The 24142-nt window shown below is 43.5% G+C and overlaps 1 protein-coding gene across 2 annotated transcripts in view; it reads right to left on the bottom strand.

The window, feature by feature from the left end:
* LOC126210629 (uncharacterized) overlaps positions 1-24142 on the bottom strand; it is a 186270-nt gene that overhangs the window by 92041 nt on the left and 70087 nt on the right. The window contains exon 1 of one of the 2 annotated variants that reach the window (XM_049939932.1): positions 6532-6705. The exons of the other annotated variant lie outside the window; for it this stretch is intronic. Coding sequence (XP_049795889.1) covers positions 6532-6682 — 151 coding nt within the window. The 5' untranslated portion in view covers positions 6683-6705. Of the gene's footprint in view, positions 1-6531; positions 6706-24142 lie in introns of those variants that run through there. 2 annotated transcript variants of the gene reach the window in all.

The following is a 24142-nucleotide window of genomic DNA, read 5'->3' as shown; positions in this document are numbered from 1 at the left end:
ACAACTAGCTCTTTATAATCATGAACTAATGGGTGCTATCGACACGGGCTATCAAATTGATTCCACATTGTTAGATTTCCAAAAGGTTTTCGACACTGTTCCTCACAAGCGTCTTGTAACGCAACTATCTACGGAATATCGCCTCAGTTGTGCGACTGGATTCGTGATTTCCTGTCAGAAAGGTTACAGTTCGTAGTCATAGAAGGAAAGTCATCCAGTAAAACAGAAGTGATATCCGGCGTTCCCCAAGGGAAGTGTTAGAGGCGATCTGTTGTTCCTGATCTCTATTAACGACATAGGAGACAATCTGAGTAGACGTCTTAGATTGTTTCCCGATGATGCTGTCATTTACCGTCTTGTAAAGTCATCAGATGATCAAAATAACTTGCAAAATGATTTAGATAAAATATTTGTATGGTGCGAAAAGTGGCAATTGACCCTGAATAAAGAAATGTGTGAAGTTATCCACATGAGTACTAGAACAAATCAGCTAAATTTCGATTACGGGATAAGTCACACAAATTTGAACGCTGTAAATTCAGCTAAATACTTTGGGATTACAATTACAAATACCTAAATTGGAACGATCACATAGATAATATTATGGGTAGAGCAAACCAAAGACTGCGATTCATTGGCAGATCACTTAGAAGGTGTAACAGGTCTACTAAAGAGACTGCTTACACCACGCTTGTCCGCCCTATTCTGGAGTACTGCTGTGCGGTGTGGGATCGGCATCAGGTGGGACTGACTGATGACATCGAAAAAGTACAAAGAAGGGCAGCTTGTTTTGTATTATCGTGAAGTAGGGGAGATAGTGCCATAGACATGATACGTGATTTGGAGTGGCAATCATTAAAACTAAGGTGTTTTTCGTTGCAACGGGATCTTCTCATGAAATTTGAATCACCAGTTTTCTCCTCCGATTGCGAAAACATTCTGTTGCCACCCACCTGCATAGGGAGAAATGATCAACACGATAAAATACGAGAAATAAGGGCTCGCACAGAAAAATTTAAGTGCTCGTTTTTCCCGCGTACCGTTGGAGAGTGGAACAGTAGAGAGACAGCTTGAAGGTGGTTCACTGAACCCTCTGCCAGGCAATTTATTGTCATAACACAGTAATCACGTAGAAATAGATGTATATGTAGAAATTTGTGAGGGAACAAGGCACTAAGTAGATAGAATCCCGATGAGCGTTAACTGTAAACCGAGACCTTATTAACTGATAAGAAATTTACTTAGACGTTACGTTCTGCTTCTTAGATTAAAAACCACATATGATTACCTCTATGTTGGTATGGTTCCGCACGATCTCAAGCGGGGAATGAACAAGGTTATATGTCAGTAACGCGAGAACTTCTCAGGGTTAGGAGAAGGTGCAAATAAAATAATTTCCATTATACATGGAGTAATTCGTCACTTTGTTAACGCGAAATTTGACTAAGGTTTTTATATTATGGCACTACATTACTACGCATTTATGGCTGACTGGGTGTGTAAAGCTTAAGGGAAACTCTTAAGGGAAAAGATTGATTATTACTTAGCAGTGGGTTCAATACCCTATGTATTCAAATAGGTTATGCCACGCTAATTGTCGAAATACACACTATAGTGTATCAGATATTACCTATTGCCTACAAGGCTATTAACTATTTAAGATGAGGATTATTGTGAGCGTCCTGGAATTCTCACATAGACTACCAAGAAATAAGGACCTAATATTTAAAGTAGGGTGTGTCAGAATGAGCTTTTCACTCTGCAGCGCAGTGTGCGCTGATATGAAACTTCCTGGCAGATTAAAACTGTGTGCCGGGCCGAGACTCGAACTCGGGACCTTTGCCTTTCGCGGATAAGTGTTCTACCAACTGAGCTACCCAAGCTGGCCTCACGCACCCTCTTCACAGCTTTACTTCTGCCAGTACCTCGTCTCCTACCTTCCAAACTTTACAGAAGCTCTCCCGCGCAGGAGAGCACTTGTCCGCGAAAGGCAAAGGCTCCGAGTTCGAGTCTCGGTCCGGCACACAGTTTCAATCTGCCAGGAAGTTTCATAGGGTGTGTCAGGACGTACAACGCAACTGCCATCACACTTATGTACTATTGACCGATAAAGGTCAAGCTAATACTATGAACATAAGCTGTATTCTTGCCTATTGAACGGGAACATAAATTACGGATATGGTCTAATAGCGAGCAAAGTGTAAATGTTTAAGGTATGTTAATAGTATAATCAGAACCTAGTATTTAAAGTAGGGTGTGACTGGGCCTACAACGCCCCCATCATCACGCTTACGTGCTGTTGACCGACATAGGTCAAGCATTTACAGAATATTGTCTGCAAACTAACCTTTGATAGGAATAATATCTCAAAGGTTACACTGTATACAGCGTGACTAAGCGGGCAACGCTATAGTTCTCATAAAAAAGATTCTTTAGAGCAACAAGGTCAAAGTTACCTGCCTAGGGAAGAATACTTTAAACTGTATTCCATAAACATTAAAGTTAGCTTAAATTGGCGTCAAGATCTCATGAAATAGCATCGGCCAGCTTGAATTAAAGGCGGGCATAAGTCTTAATGCCTATGGGAAGAAAGAAAAGGCAATGTGTGCCAGCACCGTTGGTATGTTTGTCTACCATATTGTCAGTTATGTTGGAACGAGAACTATATATACCGTAAGGAATATTAATTAAACCATAGTATTGAACGTCACTAAATGTCGCTGTGAATTTCTAAGTCTTAAGCGTCGAAGTATCAGGAATGGACATGCAGTGACAAGGCACGAAAGTCAGTGTGATACTTTAGCTACGTGCCTTTCTTAACTGTTACACGTAAACTAATCATTCACTGAATGGTATAACGTTGACCATCTGTATTGCAAAAGTCATCTATATCCAGGTTGCATATAGTGATTTGGAACATTAACTTGTATGTAACAGGACTAAGTATGACAGTACACTACTGGCCATTAAAATTGCTACACCAAAAAGAAATGCTGTTGATAAACGGGTACTCATTGGACAAATATATTATACTAAAACTGACATGTCATTACATTTTCATGCAATTTGGGTGCATATATCCTGAGAAATCATAACTCAGAACAACCACCTCTGGCCGTAATAACGGAATTGATACGCCTAGGCATTGAGTCAAACAGAGATTAGATGCCATGTACAGGTACAGCTGCCCATGCAGCTTCAACACGATACCACAGTTCATCAAGAGTACTGACTGGCGTATTGTGACGAGCCAGTTGCACGGCCACCATTGACCAGACGTTTTCAATTGGTGAGAGATCTGGAGAATGTGCTGGCCAGGGCAGCAGGTGAACATTTTCTGTATCCAGAAAGGCCCGTACAGGACCTGCAACATGCGGTCGTGCATTGTCCTGCTGAAATGTAGGGTTTCGCAGGGATCGAATGAAGGGTAGAGCCACGGGTCGTAACACATCTGAAATGTAACGTCCACTGACCAAAGTGTCGTCAATGCGAACAAGAGGTGACCGAGACGTGTAACCAATGGCACCCCATACCGTCATGCCGGGTGATACGCCAGTATGGCGATGTCGAATACACGCTTCAAATGTGCGTTCACCGCGATGTCGCCAAACACGGATGCGACCATCATGATCCTGTAAACAGATCCTGGATTCAACTGAAAAAATGACGTTCTGTTATTTGTGTACCCAGGTTCGTCTTTGAGTATACCATCGCAGGCGCTCCTGTCTGTGATGCAGCGTCAAGGGTAACCGCAGCCATGGTCTCCGAGCTGATAGTCCATGCTGCTGCAAAGGTCGTCGAACTGTTCGTGCAGAGGCCGGCCGGTGTGGCCGTGCGGTTAAAGGCGCTTCAGTCTGGAACCGCGTGACCGCTACGGTCGCAGGTTCGAATCCTGCCTCGGGCATGGATGTGTGTGATGTCCTTAGGTTAGTTAGGTTTAATTAGTTCTAAGTTCTAGGCGACTAATGACCTCAGAAGTTAAGTCGCATAGTGCTCAGAGCCATTTTTTTGTTCGTGCAGATGGTTGTTGTCTTGCAAACGTCCCCGTCTGTTGACTCAGGGATGGAGACGTGACTGCACGATCCGTTACAGCCATGCGGTTAAGATGCCTGTCATCTCGACTGATAGTGGTCCGAGGCCGTTGGGATCCAGCACGGCGTTCCGTATTACCCTCCTGAACCCACCGATTCCATATTCTGTTAACAGTCATTAGATCTCGACCAACGCGAGCAGCAATGTCGCGATATAATAAACCGCAATCACGATAGGCTACAATCCGACCTTTATCAAAGTCGGTAACGCGATGGTACGCATTTCTCCTCCTTACACGAGGCATCACTACGACGTTTCACCAGGCAACGCCGATCAACTGCTTTTTGTGTATGAGAAAGCGGTTGGAAACTTTCCTGATGTCAGCACGTTGTAGGTGTCGCCACCGGCGCCAATCTTGCGTGAATGCTCTGTAAAGCTAATCATTTGCATATCACAGCATCTTCTTCCTGTCGGTTAAATTTCGCGTCTGTAACACGTCATCTTCGTGGTGTAGCAATTTTAATGTCCAGTAGTGTAGCATCACAAGCTAGTATATTATGTATAAAACTATGAGGTCAAAGTTATGGTACCAAAAGGTCTTTAACAAAATCAAAGTAATAGCTTATACACTCCTGGAAATGGAAAAAAGAACACATTGACACCGGTGTGTCAGACCCACCATACTTGCTCCGGACACTGCGAGAGGGCTGTACAAGCAATGATCACACGCACGGCACAGCGGACACACCAGGAACCGCGGTGTTGGCCGTCGAATGGCGCTAGCTGCGCAGCATTTGTGCACCGCCGCCGTCAGTGTCAGCCAGTTTGCCGTGGCATACGGAGCTCCATCGCAGTCTTTAACACTGGTAGCATGCCGCGACAGCGTGGACGTGAACCGTATGTGCAGTTGACGGACTTTGAGCGAGGGCGTATAGTGGGCATGCGGGGGGCCGGGTGGACGTACCGCCGAATTGCTCAACACGTGGGGCGTGAGGTCTCCACAGTACATCGATGTTGTCGCCAGTGGTCGGCGGAAGGTGGACGTGCCCGTCGACCTGGGACCGGACCGCAGCGACGCACGGATGCACGCCAAGACCGTAGGATCCTACGCAGTGCCGTAGGGGACCGCACCGCCACTTCCCAGCAAATTAGGGACACTGTTGCTCCTGGGGTATCGGCGAGGACCATTCGCAACCGTCTCCATGAAGCTGGGCTACGGTCCCGCACACCGTTAGGCCGTCTTCCGCTCACGCCCCAACATCGTGCAGCCCGCCTCCAGTGGTGTCGCGACAGGCGTGAATGGAGGGACGAATGGAGACGTGTCGTCTTCAGCGATGAGAGTCGCTTCTGCCTTGGTGCCAATGATGGTCGTATGCGTGTTTGGCGCCGTGCACGTGAGCGCCACAATCAGGACTGCATACGACCGAGGCACACAGGGCCAACACCCGGCATCATGGTGTGGGGAGCGATCTCCTACACTGGCCGTACACCACTGGTGATCGTCGAGGGGACACTGAATAGTGCACGGTACATCCAAACCGTCATCGAACCCATCATTCTACCATTCCTAGACCGGCAAGGGAACTTGCTGTTCCAACAGGACAATGCACGTCCGCATGTATCTCGTGCCACCCAACGTGCTCTAGAAGGTGTAAGTCAACTACCCTGGCCAGCAAGATCTCCGGATCTGTCCCCCATTGAGCATGTTTGGGACTGGATGAAGCGTCGTCTCACGCGGTCTGCATGTCCAGCACGAACGCTGGTCCAACTGAGGCGCCAGGTGGAAATGGCATGGCAAGCCGTTCCACAGGACTACATCCAGCATCTCTACGATCGTCTCCATGGGAAAATAGCAGCCTGCCTTGCTGCGAAAGGTGGATATACACTGTACTAGTGCCGACATTGTGCATGCTCTGTTGCCTGTGTCTATGTGCCTGTGGTTCTGTCAGTGTGATCATGTGATGTATCTGACCCCAGGAATGTGTCAATAAAGTTTCCCCTTCCTGGGACAATGAATTCACGGTGTTCTTATTTCAATTTCCAGGAGTGTACATACTGGGAAAATAAGACTGCATTCTTAGGATGTAAGTACGCGGTGACCAAAAGAGAGTAAGGTGGTCGATGTTAACACAAAGTGAATTACGTTGGACGAAAGAATGGTGGAACCATCGAAAAAGTATTATGCATCCTACCCATCACATTCCACAACCTCTGTCTAACACGCACTCTCACACATTTCGAAAACGTCTTGGGCTCAATGAAGAGCTGTAGACTGATTATTTTCAGCCTTCCAAACCGCACTTCCTACCATATGGGCACACGCGAAAGGCTGGACAAAGTCGATTGATGTGTAGTGAGTGTCACAGTCATAAGCTGTCAGACTGTGAATGTTTTATCTTGTTTGATAACGATATATGCAAGCAAAGCCTAGTCTGAGTACTTCAAAACTGGACGGTGATTAAAGTAGTGTGAATCAGTGCTATACGAAAAAGTACTCACTGAATTCTCTACAGTAGGCGCTATATACCCAGTCTGCACCGTAGCCCTCGAAGTTGGAGGTGTGGATCTCATTGCAGACACAGTCGAGCACCGTAGTGCCGTTCGCCGCCAGCAGAGCCAGCAACGGAGCAGCTACCCCCACTGGATGCATTGTCAGCTGTTGTTGAGACCGAGAGGGAATCACACGCAGTGAGCATTGCAGGCACCGCGGGCCCACTATAACGATTCTCGTAGCGGAAGTTTTTCCGCAGGATGGGAAAACCACAGGAAGGACGACGACTTCCGTGCTTATTCTTTTTTCCTGTCACAGTAGCAATCTGCAAGGACACAGTCGTCACAGAAAGATATTCCTTCGTTTTACGCGTACATCTGCCACACGTTTTTAGGACGACAGAGAGAGCCACTAAGGGATAAACGGGTGATACCCAGAAGTGAAGGTTTAGTTTCCGACATAAGAATTTGCGAGGCTTGACCTTCTTTAACACTGATTCCCCAACTGAGAGAGGTTGTAGATAACTCCGCTCATTGTAACAATAAATTTGTTCATCCCTGCGGTTGACGCTATGCATGTTATCTTATACAGGGAGACAATAATATTGAAATACGTGCAATAAAATCGTCATTACGGTTTGTGTTAGGAAGTTCAAACTGCTGGCCACGCGGCACTCTGGGAAATAGTATGCGCTGGCATAGTTTGGTTTAGCGACGAAGCCCACCTTCATTTGGAGGATTCGTCAACTAGCAAAATTGGCGCATTTGGGGGACTGAAAATCCGCATTTCGCGACCGAGAAGTCTCTTCACGCTCAACGGGTGACTGTCTGGTGTGCAATATCCAATCACGGAATAATCGGTGCGATATTTACCTTGATGGCACGGTAACTACCGAACGGTACATGAAGGTTGTGGAAAATGGTTCCATCCCCATTTTCCAAAGTCATCCTGATTTTGACAATATGTGCTTCATGAAAGGCGGAACTCGACCGCCATAGAAGCAGGACAGTGTTCGATGCCCTGGAGGAGCAGTCTCAGGACCGCATTCGTGTTCTGGGGCACCCGGAGGCCACTGGCGTGGGCCTCGATTGGCCGCCATATCTGGATCTGAAGACATGCGACTAATCTTTGTGAGGCTGTATTAAAGACAGTGTGTACAGCAATAACCCCAAAACCAATGCTGAGCTGAAAACAGGCATTCAGGAGGTCATCGACAGCGTCGCTGGTCCGACACTTCACCGGCTAGTGTAGAATTTCGCTATTCGTCTGCGTCACATAATCGCCAATGATGGCACGCATATCGAACATGTCACAGCCTACATCCGAAAAGGGGTTGTGACGTTTACATGTTGAATAAAGTGTATGTGCGCCGTAGTTAGTAACTGATTTAGGTTTTTTTCCACATAGTTCAATAATTGCCACTCTATATCTTATATATATTATAAAAATGAAAGTTTTTGTGCGTTGTAGTATGTCTGTTACCCCTTCACGCTGAAACGGCTGCAAGTGTATAGATAAAATTTGCAATGACGGTTGCTTGTACCTTGAATTAAAACAGGCTATCTTATATATTTCTAAAAACCAAAGGGTTTCGGGTGCGGGAGAAAGGAAGTGTACCTCATGACGGCGGAAGTAGCCATACTTCATTCATCCAGCATCTGTGAATGAGAGCACTAGTGACTTTTTGCAGACTTTACACGTGATTTCAAACCTTTACGAATCTTTTCCTGGCTGACATCCCCCACAAAAAGATGAAAGATGTTCGTCGCTTACTTAATTTTCGTTGTTCATTCAGTAAAACTGCCGCCTAAACCAAATAACACTTTATTTTATTACTTCTTCACTACTATCTGTGTTCGCGGCGCATTTTGAATGCAATATTCACATATATCACTGTTTTTTTTTTTTTTTTTTGTCTTCTCACTCATTTGATGCGACCCAACAGGAACTCATCTCTTGTGCCAACCTCTTCATCTCACAAGGGGAGGCCACGACGTTTGGAACGCGGATTTACTTCAAACTTCTCACACTCGTAGCACTCCATTAGGACAACAAAATGTGTAAGCGGTAGCGCGTACTTCTCAAGCGTTATTGAGAAAATCGCAAGATAATTTCGGTCGTCAAGTACATACCTGTGTGTGGCCGTTTTTACCAGGAATCAGCGGCAGCCGAGTGGGTAGCGTTCAAGCCCCTGATCGCTGGATCGAGTCCCGTTCGTCACTTTTTTTTTATTTCTAACACAGTCGTTTCCTTTACTATTTACATTACAATTGATATAATGGGAAAAATGCTTGTGATCGGATGAACATTTATTAAATTTGCAATGTTATTTGGCAGTATACAAATTTTTATTATCACAAGTAATATAATATTCATAACTATCGACTAGTAAACGACCAAACGCATAAAGTGATACTGAAAATGTCTGCTTGTCCGTGATTTGAGAAATCACTTATACCTGGAAGGAGCCCGAAACTACTTGTTACCTCCAAGATTTGACCAGCACAGACAGCATTCGAAAGATGTACAATTAATCGTCGCTTTCGACATTACGAGTACAATGGCAGAATGGTATTTTTCGTAAAAACATGGAAAACACAAAGTTAAACGGCACCAGCTGCATTGAATAAATGCTGTTTCCGCAAACGCAAAATCTTTTGAGATTTTACGTGGAAAAGTAAACCTCGTAAAAATTTTCAAAAACCTCTCTTTCAGTCAAGAATTTTGAAGAAAACCATGCATAACGCAGCATTTCCTCAAATATCGGCGCTGATAATTGATCATGCAGTATCGAGTGTATTTTAATAGCGTCTTCAAGAGGCAATTTTCGATTAAATACGAACAGTTTTGAAGATAAAAATTTGTATACTGCCAAATAACATTGTAAATTTAATAAAAGTTCACCCGATTACATGTATTTTTCCCATTATATCAATTGTAACTAGTAAAGAAAATTGTGTTAGAAATAAAAAAAGTGACGAACGGGACTCGATCCAGCTATCCAGTAATTACGGGGCTTGAACGCTACCCACTCGCCTGCCGACGCTTCATGATAAAAACGGCCACACACAGGTATGTACTTGACGACCGAAATTATCTTGCGATTTTCTCAGTAACGCTTGAGAAGTACTCGCTACTGGTAACACATTTTCTTGTCCTAATGGAGTACTCCGAGTGTGCGAAGTTTGAAGTAAATCCGCGTTCCAAACGTCGTGGACTGCCCTTGTCAGAGCAGCACTTGGAACCCACGTCCGCAATTATTTTCAGGATTTACTGCAATCTCTGTCTACAGTTTTTGTCCTCTATAGCTCCCTCTACTACAGTGGAAGTCATTCCTGATGTCTTGACAGATGTCCTATTGTCCTGTCCCTTCTTCTTGTCAGTGTTTCCATAAATTCCTTCTTGTCTTTCCATAAATTCCTTTCCCATTTTGCGCAGAACCTCCTCATTCCTTACGTTATCAGTCCACCTAATTTTCAACATTCGTCTGAAGCACCGCATCTCAAATGCTTCGAATCTCTTCTGTTCCGGTTTTCCCACAGTCCATGTTTCACTGCTGCACAACGCTGTGCTCCAAACGCACAGTCTAAGAAATTTCTTTCTCAAATTAATGCCTATGTTTGATACTAGTATACTTCTTTTGGCCAGGAATGCCCTATTTGTCAGTGATAGTCTGCTTTCGATGTTCTTGCTCCGTCCGTCATTGGTTATTTTGCTGACTAGCTAGCGTAATTCCTTAACTCCATCTACTTCGTGGCCATCAATCCTGATGTCATGTTTCCCACTTTTCTCATTTCTTCCACTTCTGCTTCGATTTACTCTCAATCCATATTCTGTACTCATTAGACTGTTCATTCCATTCAGCAGATCCTGTAATTCTTCTTCAGTTTCACTCAGGGTACCAACGTCGTCAGCGAGTCGTATCGTTGGTATCCTTTAAATTTGAATTTTTATTTCACTCCTGAACCTTTCTTTTACTTCCATCATTGCTTCCTCGATGTAGAGATTGAAGAGCAGGGGGGAAAGACTACGTCCCTGCCTTACAGCTTTCTTAATCCGATCACTTCATCCTTGGTCGTCCACTGTTATTAGTCCCTCTTGACTCTTGTACAAGTTGTGTATTACCCGTCTCTCCCATTAGCTTACCCCTATTTTTCCCAGCATTTCGAACACCTTGCACCATTTTACACAGTCGAAAGTTTTTTCCACGTCGACATATCCTATAAACGTGTCTTGATTTTTCTTTAGTCTTGCTACCACTGTCAACCGCAACGTCGGAATTGCCTCTCAGGTGTCTTTATGTTTCCTAAAGCCAAACTGATCGTCATGCAACACATCCTCAGTTTTCTTTCCCTATCTTCTGTATATTATTATCATCAGCAGCTTGGACGCACGAGCTGTTAAGCTGATTGTACGATAATGTTCGCACTTGTGCGCTCTTGTAGTCTTCGGAATTGTGTGGATGATATTTTTCCGAAAGTCAGATGGTATGTCGCAGACTCATACATTCTACACACCAATTTGAATACTCGTTTTGTTGACACTTTCCCCAATGATTTTAGAAATTCTAATGGAATGTTATCGATAGCTCCTGCCTTATTTGATCTTAAAGAGTTCCAAAGCTGTTTTAAAACCTGATTCTTGTACTGGATCTCCTATCTGTTATAAGTCGACTCCTGTTTCTTCTTTTATCACATCAGACAAATCTTCCCCCACATGGAGGCGTTCAATGTGCTCTTTCTATCCATCCGCTCACTCCTCTGCATTTAACAGTCGAATTCTCGTCGCACTATCTTACCACCCTTGCTTTTACTTTCACCTAAGGTAATTTGACTTTTCTATGCTCTGAGTCAGTCCTTCCGACAGTCATTTCTTTTTCAATTTCCTCACATTTTTCATTCAGCCATTTCCTCTCAGCTTCCCTGTACCTACTATTAATTTCATTCTTCAGCGACTTGTATTTCTGTATTCCTGAATTTCCCTGAACATTTTTGTACTTCTTTCTTTCATCGATCAACTGAAGTATTTCTTCTGGTAGCCTTGGTTTCTTCACAGTTGCCTTATTTCTATCTATGTTTTTCTTTCCAACTTCCGTGATTTCCCTTTTTAGAGGCGTCCATCCGACTTCGATTGTATATCTATAGCATTACCTTAGCGAACTTCAAGCATATCTCGTCATTCCTTAGTACTTCCGTATCCCACTTCTTTGCGTATTGATTCATCCTGTCTAATGTCTTAAATTTCAGTCTACTCTTCATCACTAGTGTACTGTGATCTGAGTCCATACCTGCTCCTGGGTACGCCTTACAATCCAGCATCTGTTGTTGGAATCTCTGTCTCACCATGATGTAATGTAACTGAAATCTTCCCGAATCGCCCGGCCTTTTTCAAGCATCGCTCCTCTCCTTGTGATTCTTGAACAGAATACTCGCTATTACTAGCTGAAATTTATTGCAAAACATAGTTAGTCTTTCTCCTCTCTCATTCCTTGTCCCAAGCCCATATTTTCCTATAACCCTTTCTTCTACTCCTTCCCCTACAACTGCATCCCAGTCTCCCACGACTATTAGATTTTACCACCCTTTGCGTACTATGTTACCCTTTCAATTTCCTCATATACTTTCTCTATATCTTCGTCTTCGTCGTCGGCATGTATCCCTGAACTATCGTTGTCGGTGTTGGTTTACTGTCGATTCGGATAAGAATATCCCTATCACTGAACTGTTGACCGTAACACTTTCTGCCCTACCATCCTATTCATAAAGACTCCTACTCCCGTTATAGCATTTTCTGCTGCTGTTGATATTACTCTATACTCATCTGACCAGAAATCCTTGTCTTCTTTCCACTTCACTTTATTGATCCCTACTATATCTAGACTGAAACTTTGCGTTTCCCTTTTCAGATTTTCTGTCTTCCCTGCCACGTTCAAGCTTCATCAGTAAGAGACTTTTTCTACATCTACATCTACATGGTTACTCTGCAATTCACACTTAAGTGCCTGTCAGAGGGTTCATCGAACCATTTTCATACTACTTCTCTGTCATTCCACTCTCGTATGGCGCATGGGAAAAAGGAACACCTAAATCTTTCCATTCGAGCTCTGATTTCTCTTATTTTATTATGATGATCGTTTTCTCCCTTCGTAGAAGGGTGTCAATAAAATATTTTTGCATTCAGAAGAGAAACTTTGAAATTTCGTAAATAGATCACGCCGCAAAGAAGACCGCCTTTGTTTCAGTGACTACCACCCCAACTGGCGTATCATATCAGTGACACTCTCACCCGTATTGCTCGATAACACGAAACGAGCTACCCTTCTTTGCACACAACTGTTCAGGCACGTACTTACATCCACCTACTTCGTCTTCAATGGCCAATGCTATGAGCATACCGACGGTGTGTCTATGGGGAGCCCTCTCTCACCAGTGGTAGCCAACTTATTTATGGAGAGTTTCGAAGAGGAGACACTTCAAGCGGACGAACGGAAACCCGTGTGTTTTTACCGATACGTAGACGACACGTTTGTCATCTGGCCCCACGGACCTGATCATCTACTGATGTTTTTACGACATCTAAATTCCGTCCACGACAACATACGGTTCACCATGGAGATTGAGAAGAACTCAAACACCTAGAAAATGAGTTTCACAAGCGCGGATACAGCGAACGACAGATTCAGACAGCCCTCAGACGACGGAAACACTGCAGAAACCCCAGATGAAGAACAGTCTAAAGATGAGGAAACAAGGCTTGGTTTTCTAACGTATGCAGGCAATGCGACATCAAAAATTGGGAGACTGCTAAAACAACACAAAACTGACACGGTCTTCCGACCACCATCAGAGATACGGGCCCTACTGGGGACAGTGAAAGACGGATTTGGCCTCAAGAAAGGGGGCGTATACAGGGTGAAAAGTATTTAAACCGACAAACTCTGGGAGGTTGTAGGGCACATCAAAACAAATATTTTTCTCTAATGTCATTTTTTCCCATGAGGATTATTTAAACCGATGGAGGCCGTATTACGATCTTCAGTTGTTATAGGGGTATTACGCTCTTCAGTTGTAGGCAACTGCTGTCCACCAGTGTAGTAGTGCATTGTCTCTGTTTACTAATGGAGCGATACACCTGGAGTGAGTACACTGGTATGGTTGGTGCGTACTACGTAGCGCACCACAACGGACGAGCCGCACAGCGGGTTTATCAACAACAATATCCTAATCGCCGTATCCCGCATCATACGACCTTTGCTGCTGTGTACCAACGTCTGCGTGAGACCGGGTCATTTAGCAGATTACCTGGACAGGGACGCCGTCGCACGGTAAGAACGCTGCAATTTGAGGAAGCTGTCTTGCAGCATATGGAGCGGGATCCTTCAATCAGCACTCGTGCAATTGCACGTAACGTGGGGACGAATAAGACGAATGTAAGAACAGTCCTTCGAGATCAATTGCTACGTCCATTTCACTTGCAGCGTGTCCACAACCTGGAACCAGTTGATTATCCACCCAGAGCACAGTTTTTCCAGTGGTACCTGGAACAGTGTGAAATGCGTCCTACATTTCCATCCTCTGTGTTGTTTACCGATGAAGCAACGTTCGGGCGTGATGGAGTCTTCGACATGCACAATTCGCATGTTTGGAGTGAGGATAACCCACATGCCACAGTTACTAGCGCTCATCAAGTGCGGTTCTTCGTTAATGTGTGGGTCGGTGTTGTTGGGGACTGTTTAATTGAGCCGTATCTGCCACCTAGGCCATTAAATGGCAGGCACTATTACAGTTTTCTCGCCAGAGCATTGCCAGAATTGCTGGAAGACGTCCCGCTCCCTACAAGACAACGCATGTGGTTCCAACATGACGGGGCGCCGGCACATTTCAGTCGTCGTGTGCGTCGATTCCTGGACCGACGGTTCCCAGAAACGTGGATTGGCAGAGGTGGGCCTGTACCACGGCATACTCGATCCCCAGATATGTCCCCTCTGGACTTTTTGTGTGGGGAGAGATGCACAACCTTGTTTACACAACTCCTGTTGCATCAGAAGAGGATCTGGTTGCCCGGATAGTAGCAGGAGTAGGAATAATTCAAGATACTCCTGGGTTTTTTGCTCGTGTCAGACAGAACATGATCAGACGGTGTAACCACTGTTTACGTGCCAATGGAGGAATTTTTGAAAATCTACTGTAATTGAAATTGGGTCGTGTTAATGTGCTGTGTCTCGGTCATAAAAAAGTGCTTGTTGGTTTAATTAATTTGCCGCCAGAGAAATCTTCCTCTACCGGTTTAAATACTCCTCATAGGAAAAAATAACAGTAGTGAAAAATATTTGTTTTGATGACCCCTACATCCTCCCAGAATTTGTCGGTATAATACTTTTCACCCTGTATAATATTCCATGTGATTGCGGCGAATCCTACATCGGTCAAACAATCCCAACAGTCGAAGACCGCTGCAAAGGACACCAACGCCACTCGCGCCTAGGCCAGCCCACCAGATCGGCACTGGCAGAACACTGCTCGGAAAATGGACACAAAGCGAAATACGAAGAGAACAAGATTCTTACCCCTACCAGTTTCTACTGGGACAGCATCTTCAAGGAGGCCATTGAAATTCGCGTAACGGACAATCTCATAAACCGAGACACAGGTTTTCAACTGAGCGAGGCAGGGCAACCATTACTTAACTCCATGAAGGAGTCGCACCACAAGCGGACACAAGACCCTTCTACGACGGCCGCAGAGGACACTCCACGGGATTTACTGACGGACATAAATAACATTGACAATGAGCAGACAGACCAAAATAAAAAAAAGAAAACATTAGGCTACCAGACAGTAGAATACAACAGTAAGGAATTAGAAATCAACAGAATACAAATAGGGAATAGGAATAGCATGTCAGAATAGTATATAACAAATCCACCCAATGTTGGAAATAAAGAGCGTCCCAACACAATCAAATAAGATAAGCTAAGGCGTCAAAATGGCATTAGGCCCGCCTCTCCCCATAAGGGACTGGAATGAAACATGCAAAAAATAAATAAATAAATAAATAAAATTCTCCCTGCACGGGGACAACCGGACGTGCTCGATATTGCTCTTCTGAAGGGCATCGAGCGCGACTGCTGAGACGCGTAACGTCATCTCCTCCGACCACGTACCGGTCACTTTTGGCCTCGACGTGGCCGGAGCTTCTCTTCCAGAGAGCCGTCCGAGCTATCGCAGGCTCGACGCAGAGCGCTTTCAAACGAAAGCCCTCGAACTGCTCGAGGACGTGCCAAACCCCGCCGCGGTAGGGGCAGACGCCACCCTAGCGTTCTTCACCCGAAGAACACTCCGAGCAGCGGAGGAAGGCACGCCGAGACATCGCCAAGGAGCACGAGACTTCTCGCGACAGCTACCGCGCCCCATCCTGGAAGCGATCACCGAGAAGAACCGACTGTTTCGTGAATGGCAGCTCACTCGCCAACCAGACACGAAGCGCCGCTTAAACCACATCAGACGGGAAATTAAGGCAGCAGTGGAGCATCACCGGAACCAGGAATGGGAAGACCTTGTGTCTACCCTCAATCCTGAGGATGGCAGTGCCTGGAGGATGGTAAAGTCCTTCCTACGCCGGCGACAGCGAATAACGCCTTTACAGGTCGGGAGCGACCTCGCCAGCGACCCCGACGCGAAAGCCAGCGTCCTGGCTGACGCATTGTGTTGTAAACTGTAGATTCTGTCGCCCTTTTTTAATCTCTTGCTATGAAACGCTTATCTTTTCATCTTACCATCTTATTTATTTATTTCACATGTTACATTACATTGTAATACCACATCTGTGAATTTTAGATTAACAAAAATAAGACAACTCAGCTCATGCAAATACAAAATAAGATTACATCAAGACTTATCAGTTTACTTGGTTCAAATGGCTCTGAGTACTATGTGACTTAACATCTGAGGTCATCAGTCTCCTGGAACTTAGAACTACCTAAACCTAACTAACCTAAGGACATCACACACATCCATGCCCGAGGCAGGATTCGAACCTGCGACCGTAGCGGTCGCGCGGTTCCGTACTGTAGCGCCTAGAACCGCTCAGCGACTTCGGGCGGCTGTCGTACTTTCTTACTATCCTGAAACTTTCTATGCTGATAGCGAAAAGCCCACGGCCGGCTATCAGTTTACTGAAATGTCAAATTATATTTGCTTGTACAGATCTTCATCTTATGACTCGCAATCTGTTAGCCATCTAGCATACATTCAGGGTTTTAAAGATATGTATGAAATTACAATTGGTACCAAATCGCACCAATACCACTGAGAATCTTATTGAATTACAAAAGTTGTGAAAGTATGAATTTACGAACTAAGTCTGGTTTATTGATCGGCCGTCGTTCACGCTTTCAGTTATTTACTTTCTGATAGTGTCCTCTCTGTCGTAAAATTACTGCAGTCTAAAAGCATGTTGTTAATAATTTGGTTGTTTCCCCCATTACAGGCGCACAGTAAGTCATCAATTATTTTGCACCATTTACAAGAGAGTTTTAGTTTTCCATTACCCGGTAAGGTGACTGCAAAGTTCGCTGGCACGAAGTCGGCGAACCAAAACATCCCAAAGGTGTTCGGTAGATTCAGGTCAGGACTCTGTGCAGGCCAGTCAATTCCAGAGATGTTATTGTCGCGTAACCACTCAGTCACAGGCTGCGCATTATGGGCAGATGCTTGATTCAAAATTGTTAAGGCTTTCGTGGCCACTTGTTGACAAACTGACTATTGGCTTCTGTCTCGGGTTCTTCGGCCGACGTTCATCTGATGATTTTACTGACGTTTCGCCAGCACGAGTGGCTGTATTCAGTATGCCAGTATGCGGTTCACCACCGGCAATGGGGGGTGAAGCTTTGACAATGCCAGCCACTCGTGCTGGCGAAACGACAGTAATATCATTAGATGAACGTCGGCCGAAGAACCCGAGACAGAAGCCAATAGGCAGTTTGTCAGGTGCTTGATTTGTTGAAAGATACAATCGCCATCCCCGAATGTCTCTTCAACAGTGGGAAGCAAGAAGGTGCTTAAAATATCAGGGTAGGCCTGTGCTGTGATAGTGCCACGCAAAACAATAAGGGGTGCAAGCTCCGAATTTTACTGTTGGCACTATTGTGTTCAAGATCAGAACGTAATTAAAGAACCTATATTATCTGGTTAGTATGTTTTTCTGGAGTAGAACATGATATGTTTTCTTCTTCCCCCATAAAATAGTACTTGGTAAGGCGAAACATTACTGAAAAACTTCTAAGAACATCAGGTGACGATAGTTCGATCAATGTACATGCAGTAAAATATAGTCTCAAGTAAGTCAATGATCGAAATGCCAGCACATTTTACAATCCGGGTCAAATATTTTAGAGACTAACTCAAGCCTCTCTACAAAAAATGGGACACCATAGATGTCAAGATGTCAGTAACTACTGGCCAGTCTCCCTGCTTACAGCATTTTCAAAAATTGTTCAGAAAGTAATGTACTCAAGAGTGGTTAGCCATCTCAACAGAAATGGGATACTTAGTAAATCACAGTTCGGATTTCAAAAATGCTGTTCTACTGAGACAGAAACATAAAATTTCACTGCCCACATAGTAGAGTCTTTAAATAATAAAATGTCACCAATAGCAATTCTCTGTGACTTATCCAAATATTTTGATTATGCAAACCATGAGATTATGTTACAGAAATTACAATTCTATGGTATAAATGGAACAGCAAATGAGTGTTTTAAGTCATATCCAAAGAGCAAGAACCAAAACGTTTCTTTATATGGCTTAAGTGATTTAAGGAAGTTTCCCACTTCATCTAACTGGAGTGAAATTGTATTAGATGTGCCACACAGTTCGATCATGGGTCCCCATCTGTTCTTGATATACGTGAATGACCTCCCTTCTTATCTGAAACAAGAAACTAAACTGTTATTGTTTGCTGATGATTCATGCATCATTATTAATCCAGTAAAAGAAATTGTAAAAGGAAATAATACAAATAATGTCTTGGGAAAAGTTATTAATTTGTTTTCTGTGAATGGGCTAGGTCTGAACATCGAAAAAGACAGCACATCCAATTTTCTTCTGCAAGGAGTACAGTTTCTTCAATAAATACATCAACAGAAGTCAGTAGCCAGGGTAGAGCATACTAAGTTTTTTGGTGTACATATAGATGAGATGCTTAAATGGAAAATTCATATTTTGGGTCTACTAAAACTACTAGGTTCAGCAACTTTTGCAATCAGAATAATTGTTAATTTTGAGGACACAGGAATTAGTAAGCTAACATATTTTGCATACTTTCACTCTGTGATTTCATATGGAATAATATTTTGGAGAAACTCAACATGTAGACAAAAAGTATTGACTGCTCAGTAGAAAATGCTTTGAATAATATATGGGGCTCATAGTTGCACATCTTCTAGGCATCTGTTTAAAAGATTAGGATTTCTTACAATAGCCTCACAGTACATTTAATCAGTAATGAAATTTGTTCTCAACAACTCGGACCAGTTTCAAAGCAACAGTGACATTCATGATTACAGTACAATAAGAAAGAAAGATTTACACTGTCCTCTACTTAAAGATCTACCTTTGACACAGAAAAAGGTAAAAATATGCTGCTGTAAAACTTTTCGATAAATTACCAGATGAAATAAAATGTCTGACAGACAGCAGTAACAGTTTCAAAAATAAGCTGAAATCTTGTCTCTTTGACCACTCCTCCTATACCATAGATGAATTCTTGAACAGGAATAAATAAATCTATAGGTATAATATGTGCACGTTGTTACATTTAAGGGAATGAGCTAGGTAATAAATATTTTAAGCTTAAAGGAAAGAAACTTCTTTCTTGTGTGCATTTCTTATGCACTTGATACATTATGCATCGTAACAGTGACTGTGAAATTGATCACTGGAACACTTAACATACTAACATGACAAACAGATTGCAAACTTGGCATAAATAATGTGTGTGTTATTGATGTAGTTTTTGATACAAATTTTAGGCATGGAAATACTGTTAGTTACACTCTATACATTTTTGATGGACGTTTTAAATGTGAAAATAACATTTTTACTCTTGACATAGGCACTGTGTGTGTTTTATCTTCTTTACTGCTAAAATTATTCTTGGTCATGTTTATTTCTGTGCATAGTGGCATTTAGGCATAAGACGAAACGTCAGCTACCTGCTTACCATCTTATTTAAGTATAGCACATGGGTTTTGTAGAGTTATACATACATGTACAGGTGGAAACAATGTAAGTTGGAGACTACATGTTTTCAGAGATATTTTAGACATAAAAGTTACACATTGCAGCTATGACATAAATATTGTGTTGCTGATGGATTCTTCACATATGTGTTAGATGTGGAAATACTGTAAGTTACGCCCTTTCTGTATTTTAGATGTGGAAAAAAACAGTGTGAGACCTGACTGATGCATACACTGTGTATGTGTGTTGCTGTCATTAATTTTGACATACATTTTAGATGTGGAATGAAAATTGTAACACTTGGCATAAACACTGTGTGCATGTGTGTGTGTGTATGTGTGTGTGTGTGTGTGTGTGTGTGTGTGCATGCTCGTGTGTGCTTACATATTTTTGATAAATAATAGGTACAATTTGATATGAATAGATTTAATTTGAGGGCTCCATAACGCCTTACATCAAGTGTGGTACAACAGACTGAACTAAGCATGTTGACAGATGGTGAGTAACCTTAAAGTTAGATCACTAGCGCCAAGATGAAGATGTATTGTCAATATCTTTACATTCTTTCTGATAATTAATGGAATGCTTTTGATCATGAGACAGAATTCAACTTGTTTGGATACTTCTGAGCATTGCATTAAAGCTGTTCCAATAAATTTTCAGCATGGTCCCATTGTACATAATTCAGATGAAATTTACACATTTTAGATACATAATTTAAATACACTCCTGGAAATTGAAATAAGAACACCGTGAATTCGCTGACCCAGGAAGGGGAAACTTTATTGACACATTCCTGGGGTCAGATACATCACATGATCACACTGACAGAACCACAGGCACATAGACACAGGCAACAGAGCATGCAAAATGTCGGCACTAGTACAGTGTATATCCACCTTTCGCAGCAATGCAGGCTGCTATTCTCCCATGGAGACGATCGTAGAGATGTTGGATGTAGTCCTGTGGAACGGCTTGCCATGCCATTTCCACCTGGCGCCTCAGTTGGACCAGCGTTCGTGCTGGACGTGCAGACCGCGTGAGACGACGCTTCATCCAGTCCCAAACATGCTCAATGGGGGACAGATCCGGAGATCTTGCTGGCCAGGGTAGTTGACTTACACCTTCTAGAGCACGTTGGGTGGCACGGGATACATGCGGACGTGCATTGTCCTGTTGGAACAGCAAGTTCCCTTGCCGGTCTAGGAATGGTAGAACGATGGGTTCGATGACGGTTTGGATGTACCGTGCACTATTCAGTGTCCCCTCGACGATCACCAGTGGTGTACGGCCAGTGTAGGAGATCGCTCCCCACACCATGATGCCGGGTGTTGGCCCTGTGTGCCTCGGTCGTATGCAGTCCTGATTGTGGCGCTCACCTGCAACACGCATACGACCATCATTGCCACCAAGGCAGAAGCGACTCTCATCGCTGAAGACGACACGTCTCCATTCGTCCCTCCATTCACGCCTGTCGCGACACCACTGGAGGCGGGCTGCACGATGTTGGGGCGTGAGGGGAAGACGGCCTAACGGTGTGCGGGACCGTAGCCCAGCTTCATGGAGACGGTTGCGAATGGTCCTCGCCGATACCCCAGGAGCAACAGTGTCCCTAACTTGCTGGGAAGTGGCGGTGCGGTCCCCTACGGCACTGCGTAGGATCCTACGGTCTTGGCGTGCATCCGTGCGTCGCTGCGGTCCGGTCCCAGCCCTACGGGCACGTGCACCTTCCGCCGACCACTGGCGACAACATCGATGTACTGTGGAGACCTCACGCCCCACGTGTTGAGCAATTCGGCGGTACGTCCACCCGGCCTCCCGCATGCCCACTATACGCCCTCGCTCAAAGTCCGGCAACTGCACATACGGTTCACGTCCACGCTGTCGCGGCATGCTACCAGTGTTAAAGACTGCGATGGAGCTCCGTATGCCACGGCAAACTGGCTGACACTGACGGCGGCGGTGCACAAATGCTGCGCAGCTAGCGCCATTCGACGGCCAACACCGCGGTTCCTGGTGTGTCCGCTGTGCCGTGCGTGTGATCATTGTTTGTACAGCCCTCTCGCAGTGTCCGGAGCAAGTATGGTGGGTCTGACACACCGGTGTCAATGTGTTCTTTTTTCCATTTCCAGGAGTGTACTTACTATTAAGTAACACCCTTTACACATTTTCAGTAAATAAGTATTATCGTTCGGGCACTTTTGAACAGCGTGCAAAATTCAGATCGTTTGTATACTTTTGAACATGGAATCATAATGACTGGCAGAGAAGTTGTTGTTTTCACCGCCTTAGATTTTCTTGTAATTTCCCACAAGCACAATTGGGCTAGTACTGCATAATGCAATTTTTTGAAATTCGCGTCTCGCCATTTTGTGTTTTTTAATTACCTGCCATGCCATATTGCAGTTTTATTGAATTTCCCATAATGCCACTAAGTATTTTTGAATTTCCTACTACTGCTATCTCATATTTTTTGGCGATTTCAGTACCGGCTATTGGTGGTTGCTTGAGCTGTTCAACACCTTTGCCACAGCCATTCATCTGTCAGTGCTTGGTTAAATGGTTAAATGATATGAAGATTGGCTATGAACTGTAATGGGTGATTCATGTTAATGAATATCATGGAAACAATGTTTTCTCACACAGATCCCGTGAAGTTCTTATGTTTACTCATCTTAGTTCAATTCTCCAGACTGTAGCGTCTAATTACTTGTAAACTGTTTACAAGTGAGCTCTCTGATACTTTGTTTCCCTCCAGGTGACTGCTGTTACAGTTATTTTCTTCTTATGGTTGTAATAGATGAAGTGGGGGACTTGTCAAAGGAAAGGTTGGCCAACATTTAAATTAATTCTGATTAGTAAGGCATTCTTCTTATTTCTTTGGTGTTTTGCCCATATGTCACATTTTAATAACGCAGTAACGCTGTTGACTCTAAATAACTTTCATGTCATGTACCTTATATTAGAGATGGCCACTGACGACGGTGCTGTGCACAAATATGCATAGCATGCGATTTTTTGATGCAGCGATGATGACGTATGCGCGCTTGTAACTTAGCTAACTACTGTGTTTGCTTAACGCTGCATCTGATGTCGTTGTAGTACGTTCATGTAGCTCTCTTACCTTACTATGGTGTGTTGTTGTATTTTTAGATGCACTTGAGAATGGGCAGTCCCGAAACTAGTGGTGGAAATAACATCCTTCTTCAAATGGTATGGGATTGTTTGATGTGAGGGAGCACCATGTTACCTGAGGACTTGTTTGTATGGAAGACACTGAAATGAAGTCATTGACGATGGTTATGAGGATATTGCGATTTTCCAGCTGCTAGAAGAAGAGCACTGAGCCATTAGATGAGTGATTGTGATTTTATGATGGGTGAGAGTAGGCCCATATTTGGTTAATTGAGATCAGTAAAAGGAAAGACACTGATAGCCTAATAATGATAAACAAAATACATTCCTTAATACTGATCATGATGAGATGTTTACATCATGTAATCCAGTATGAGTGGAAACATATTATTTTACTTTCAAAATGTTAGGAGCTGCACTATAAATTGATTGTTTTGAAGTCGTAAGGCACATGAATTAGTTGAGATGAAGCGAGAATATTAGTAATTAGTATTGTGTTTGAAGACAAGGAAAAGGCAGAAGCTGGAGCACTGAGAAAATGTATAAATTGTAAAGGTTCTGTCCTCTGTCACTTAGATAAATGATCACCCACTGTGAGACACCACTTAAAAATACCAACATGTAGATAGAAGACAAGTGAGGGTGTTCAATGTTTTAATGACTGCAGTATTGTGGTAAATTGCTCGGACCAAGTTTGTTTCTTCGTTGAATATGAGATAGTTTACTGTAATTTCGAGTGTTTAATTAATGATTTGAAATGAAAGGTGATGATAGATATTCTCCAGACCTTGATTATTTTCCTGGTACTTATTTTCACAGTGATCTGAATTTTTATAAAAGCTGTACCAACCAGCAGTCGCACATGTCAAATTGCGTTCCTCCATTTACCAGCTGTATAAGAATTGGGTGTATTGAAATGATAATGCTATAATTTTGTATGTTTATGTGTAAGTAATAATTTTTTCCTTTTTAGCTGTGTAGTTTGATTTCTATGGCTATCAAAATATAGATGATACATGCGTCACCTATGTGTGGTGTTGTGGTATAAATTATTTTGTTACTAAGAACACATTTTGTTGACATACGCAGCGAGTACTATGGTACTCTTCTATCGCTAGACACTCTCTTACAGGTGGTGACTTTTTTATGCATGCTGTGAGCTCAATGATTGTTTTCTTCCCGACAGATCGAGGAATGACATCTGATTACAGATTGACCATTTAGCTATTTTTAGACATAATCA

This window comes from Schistocerca nitens, chromosome 10, assembly GCF_023898315.1.
Source record: "Schistocerca nitens isolate TAMUIC-IGC-003100 chromosome 10, iqSchNite1.1, whole genome shotgun sequence".
Lineage (NCBI taxonomy): Eukaryota > Metazoa > Arthropoda > Insecta > Orthoptera > Acrididae > Schistocerca > Schistocerca nitens.
The sequence above is the reverse complement of the archived record's forward strand: the minus strand, read 5'-3'. Positions and strand labels throughout refer to the sequence as shown.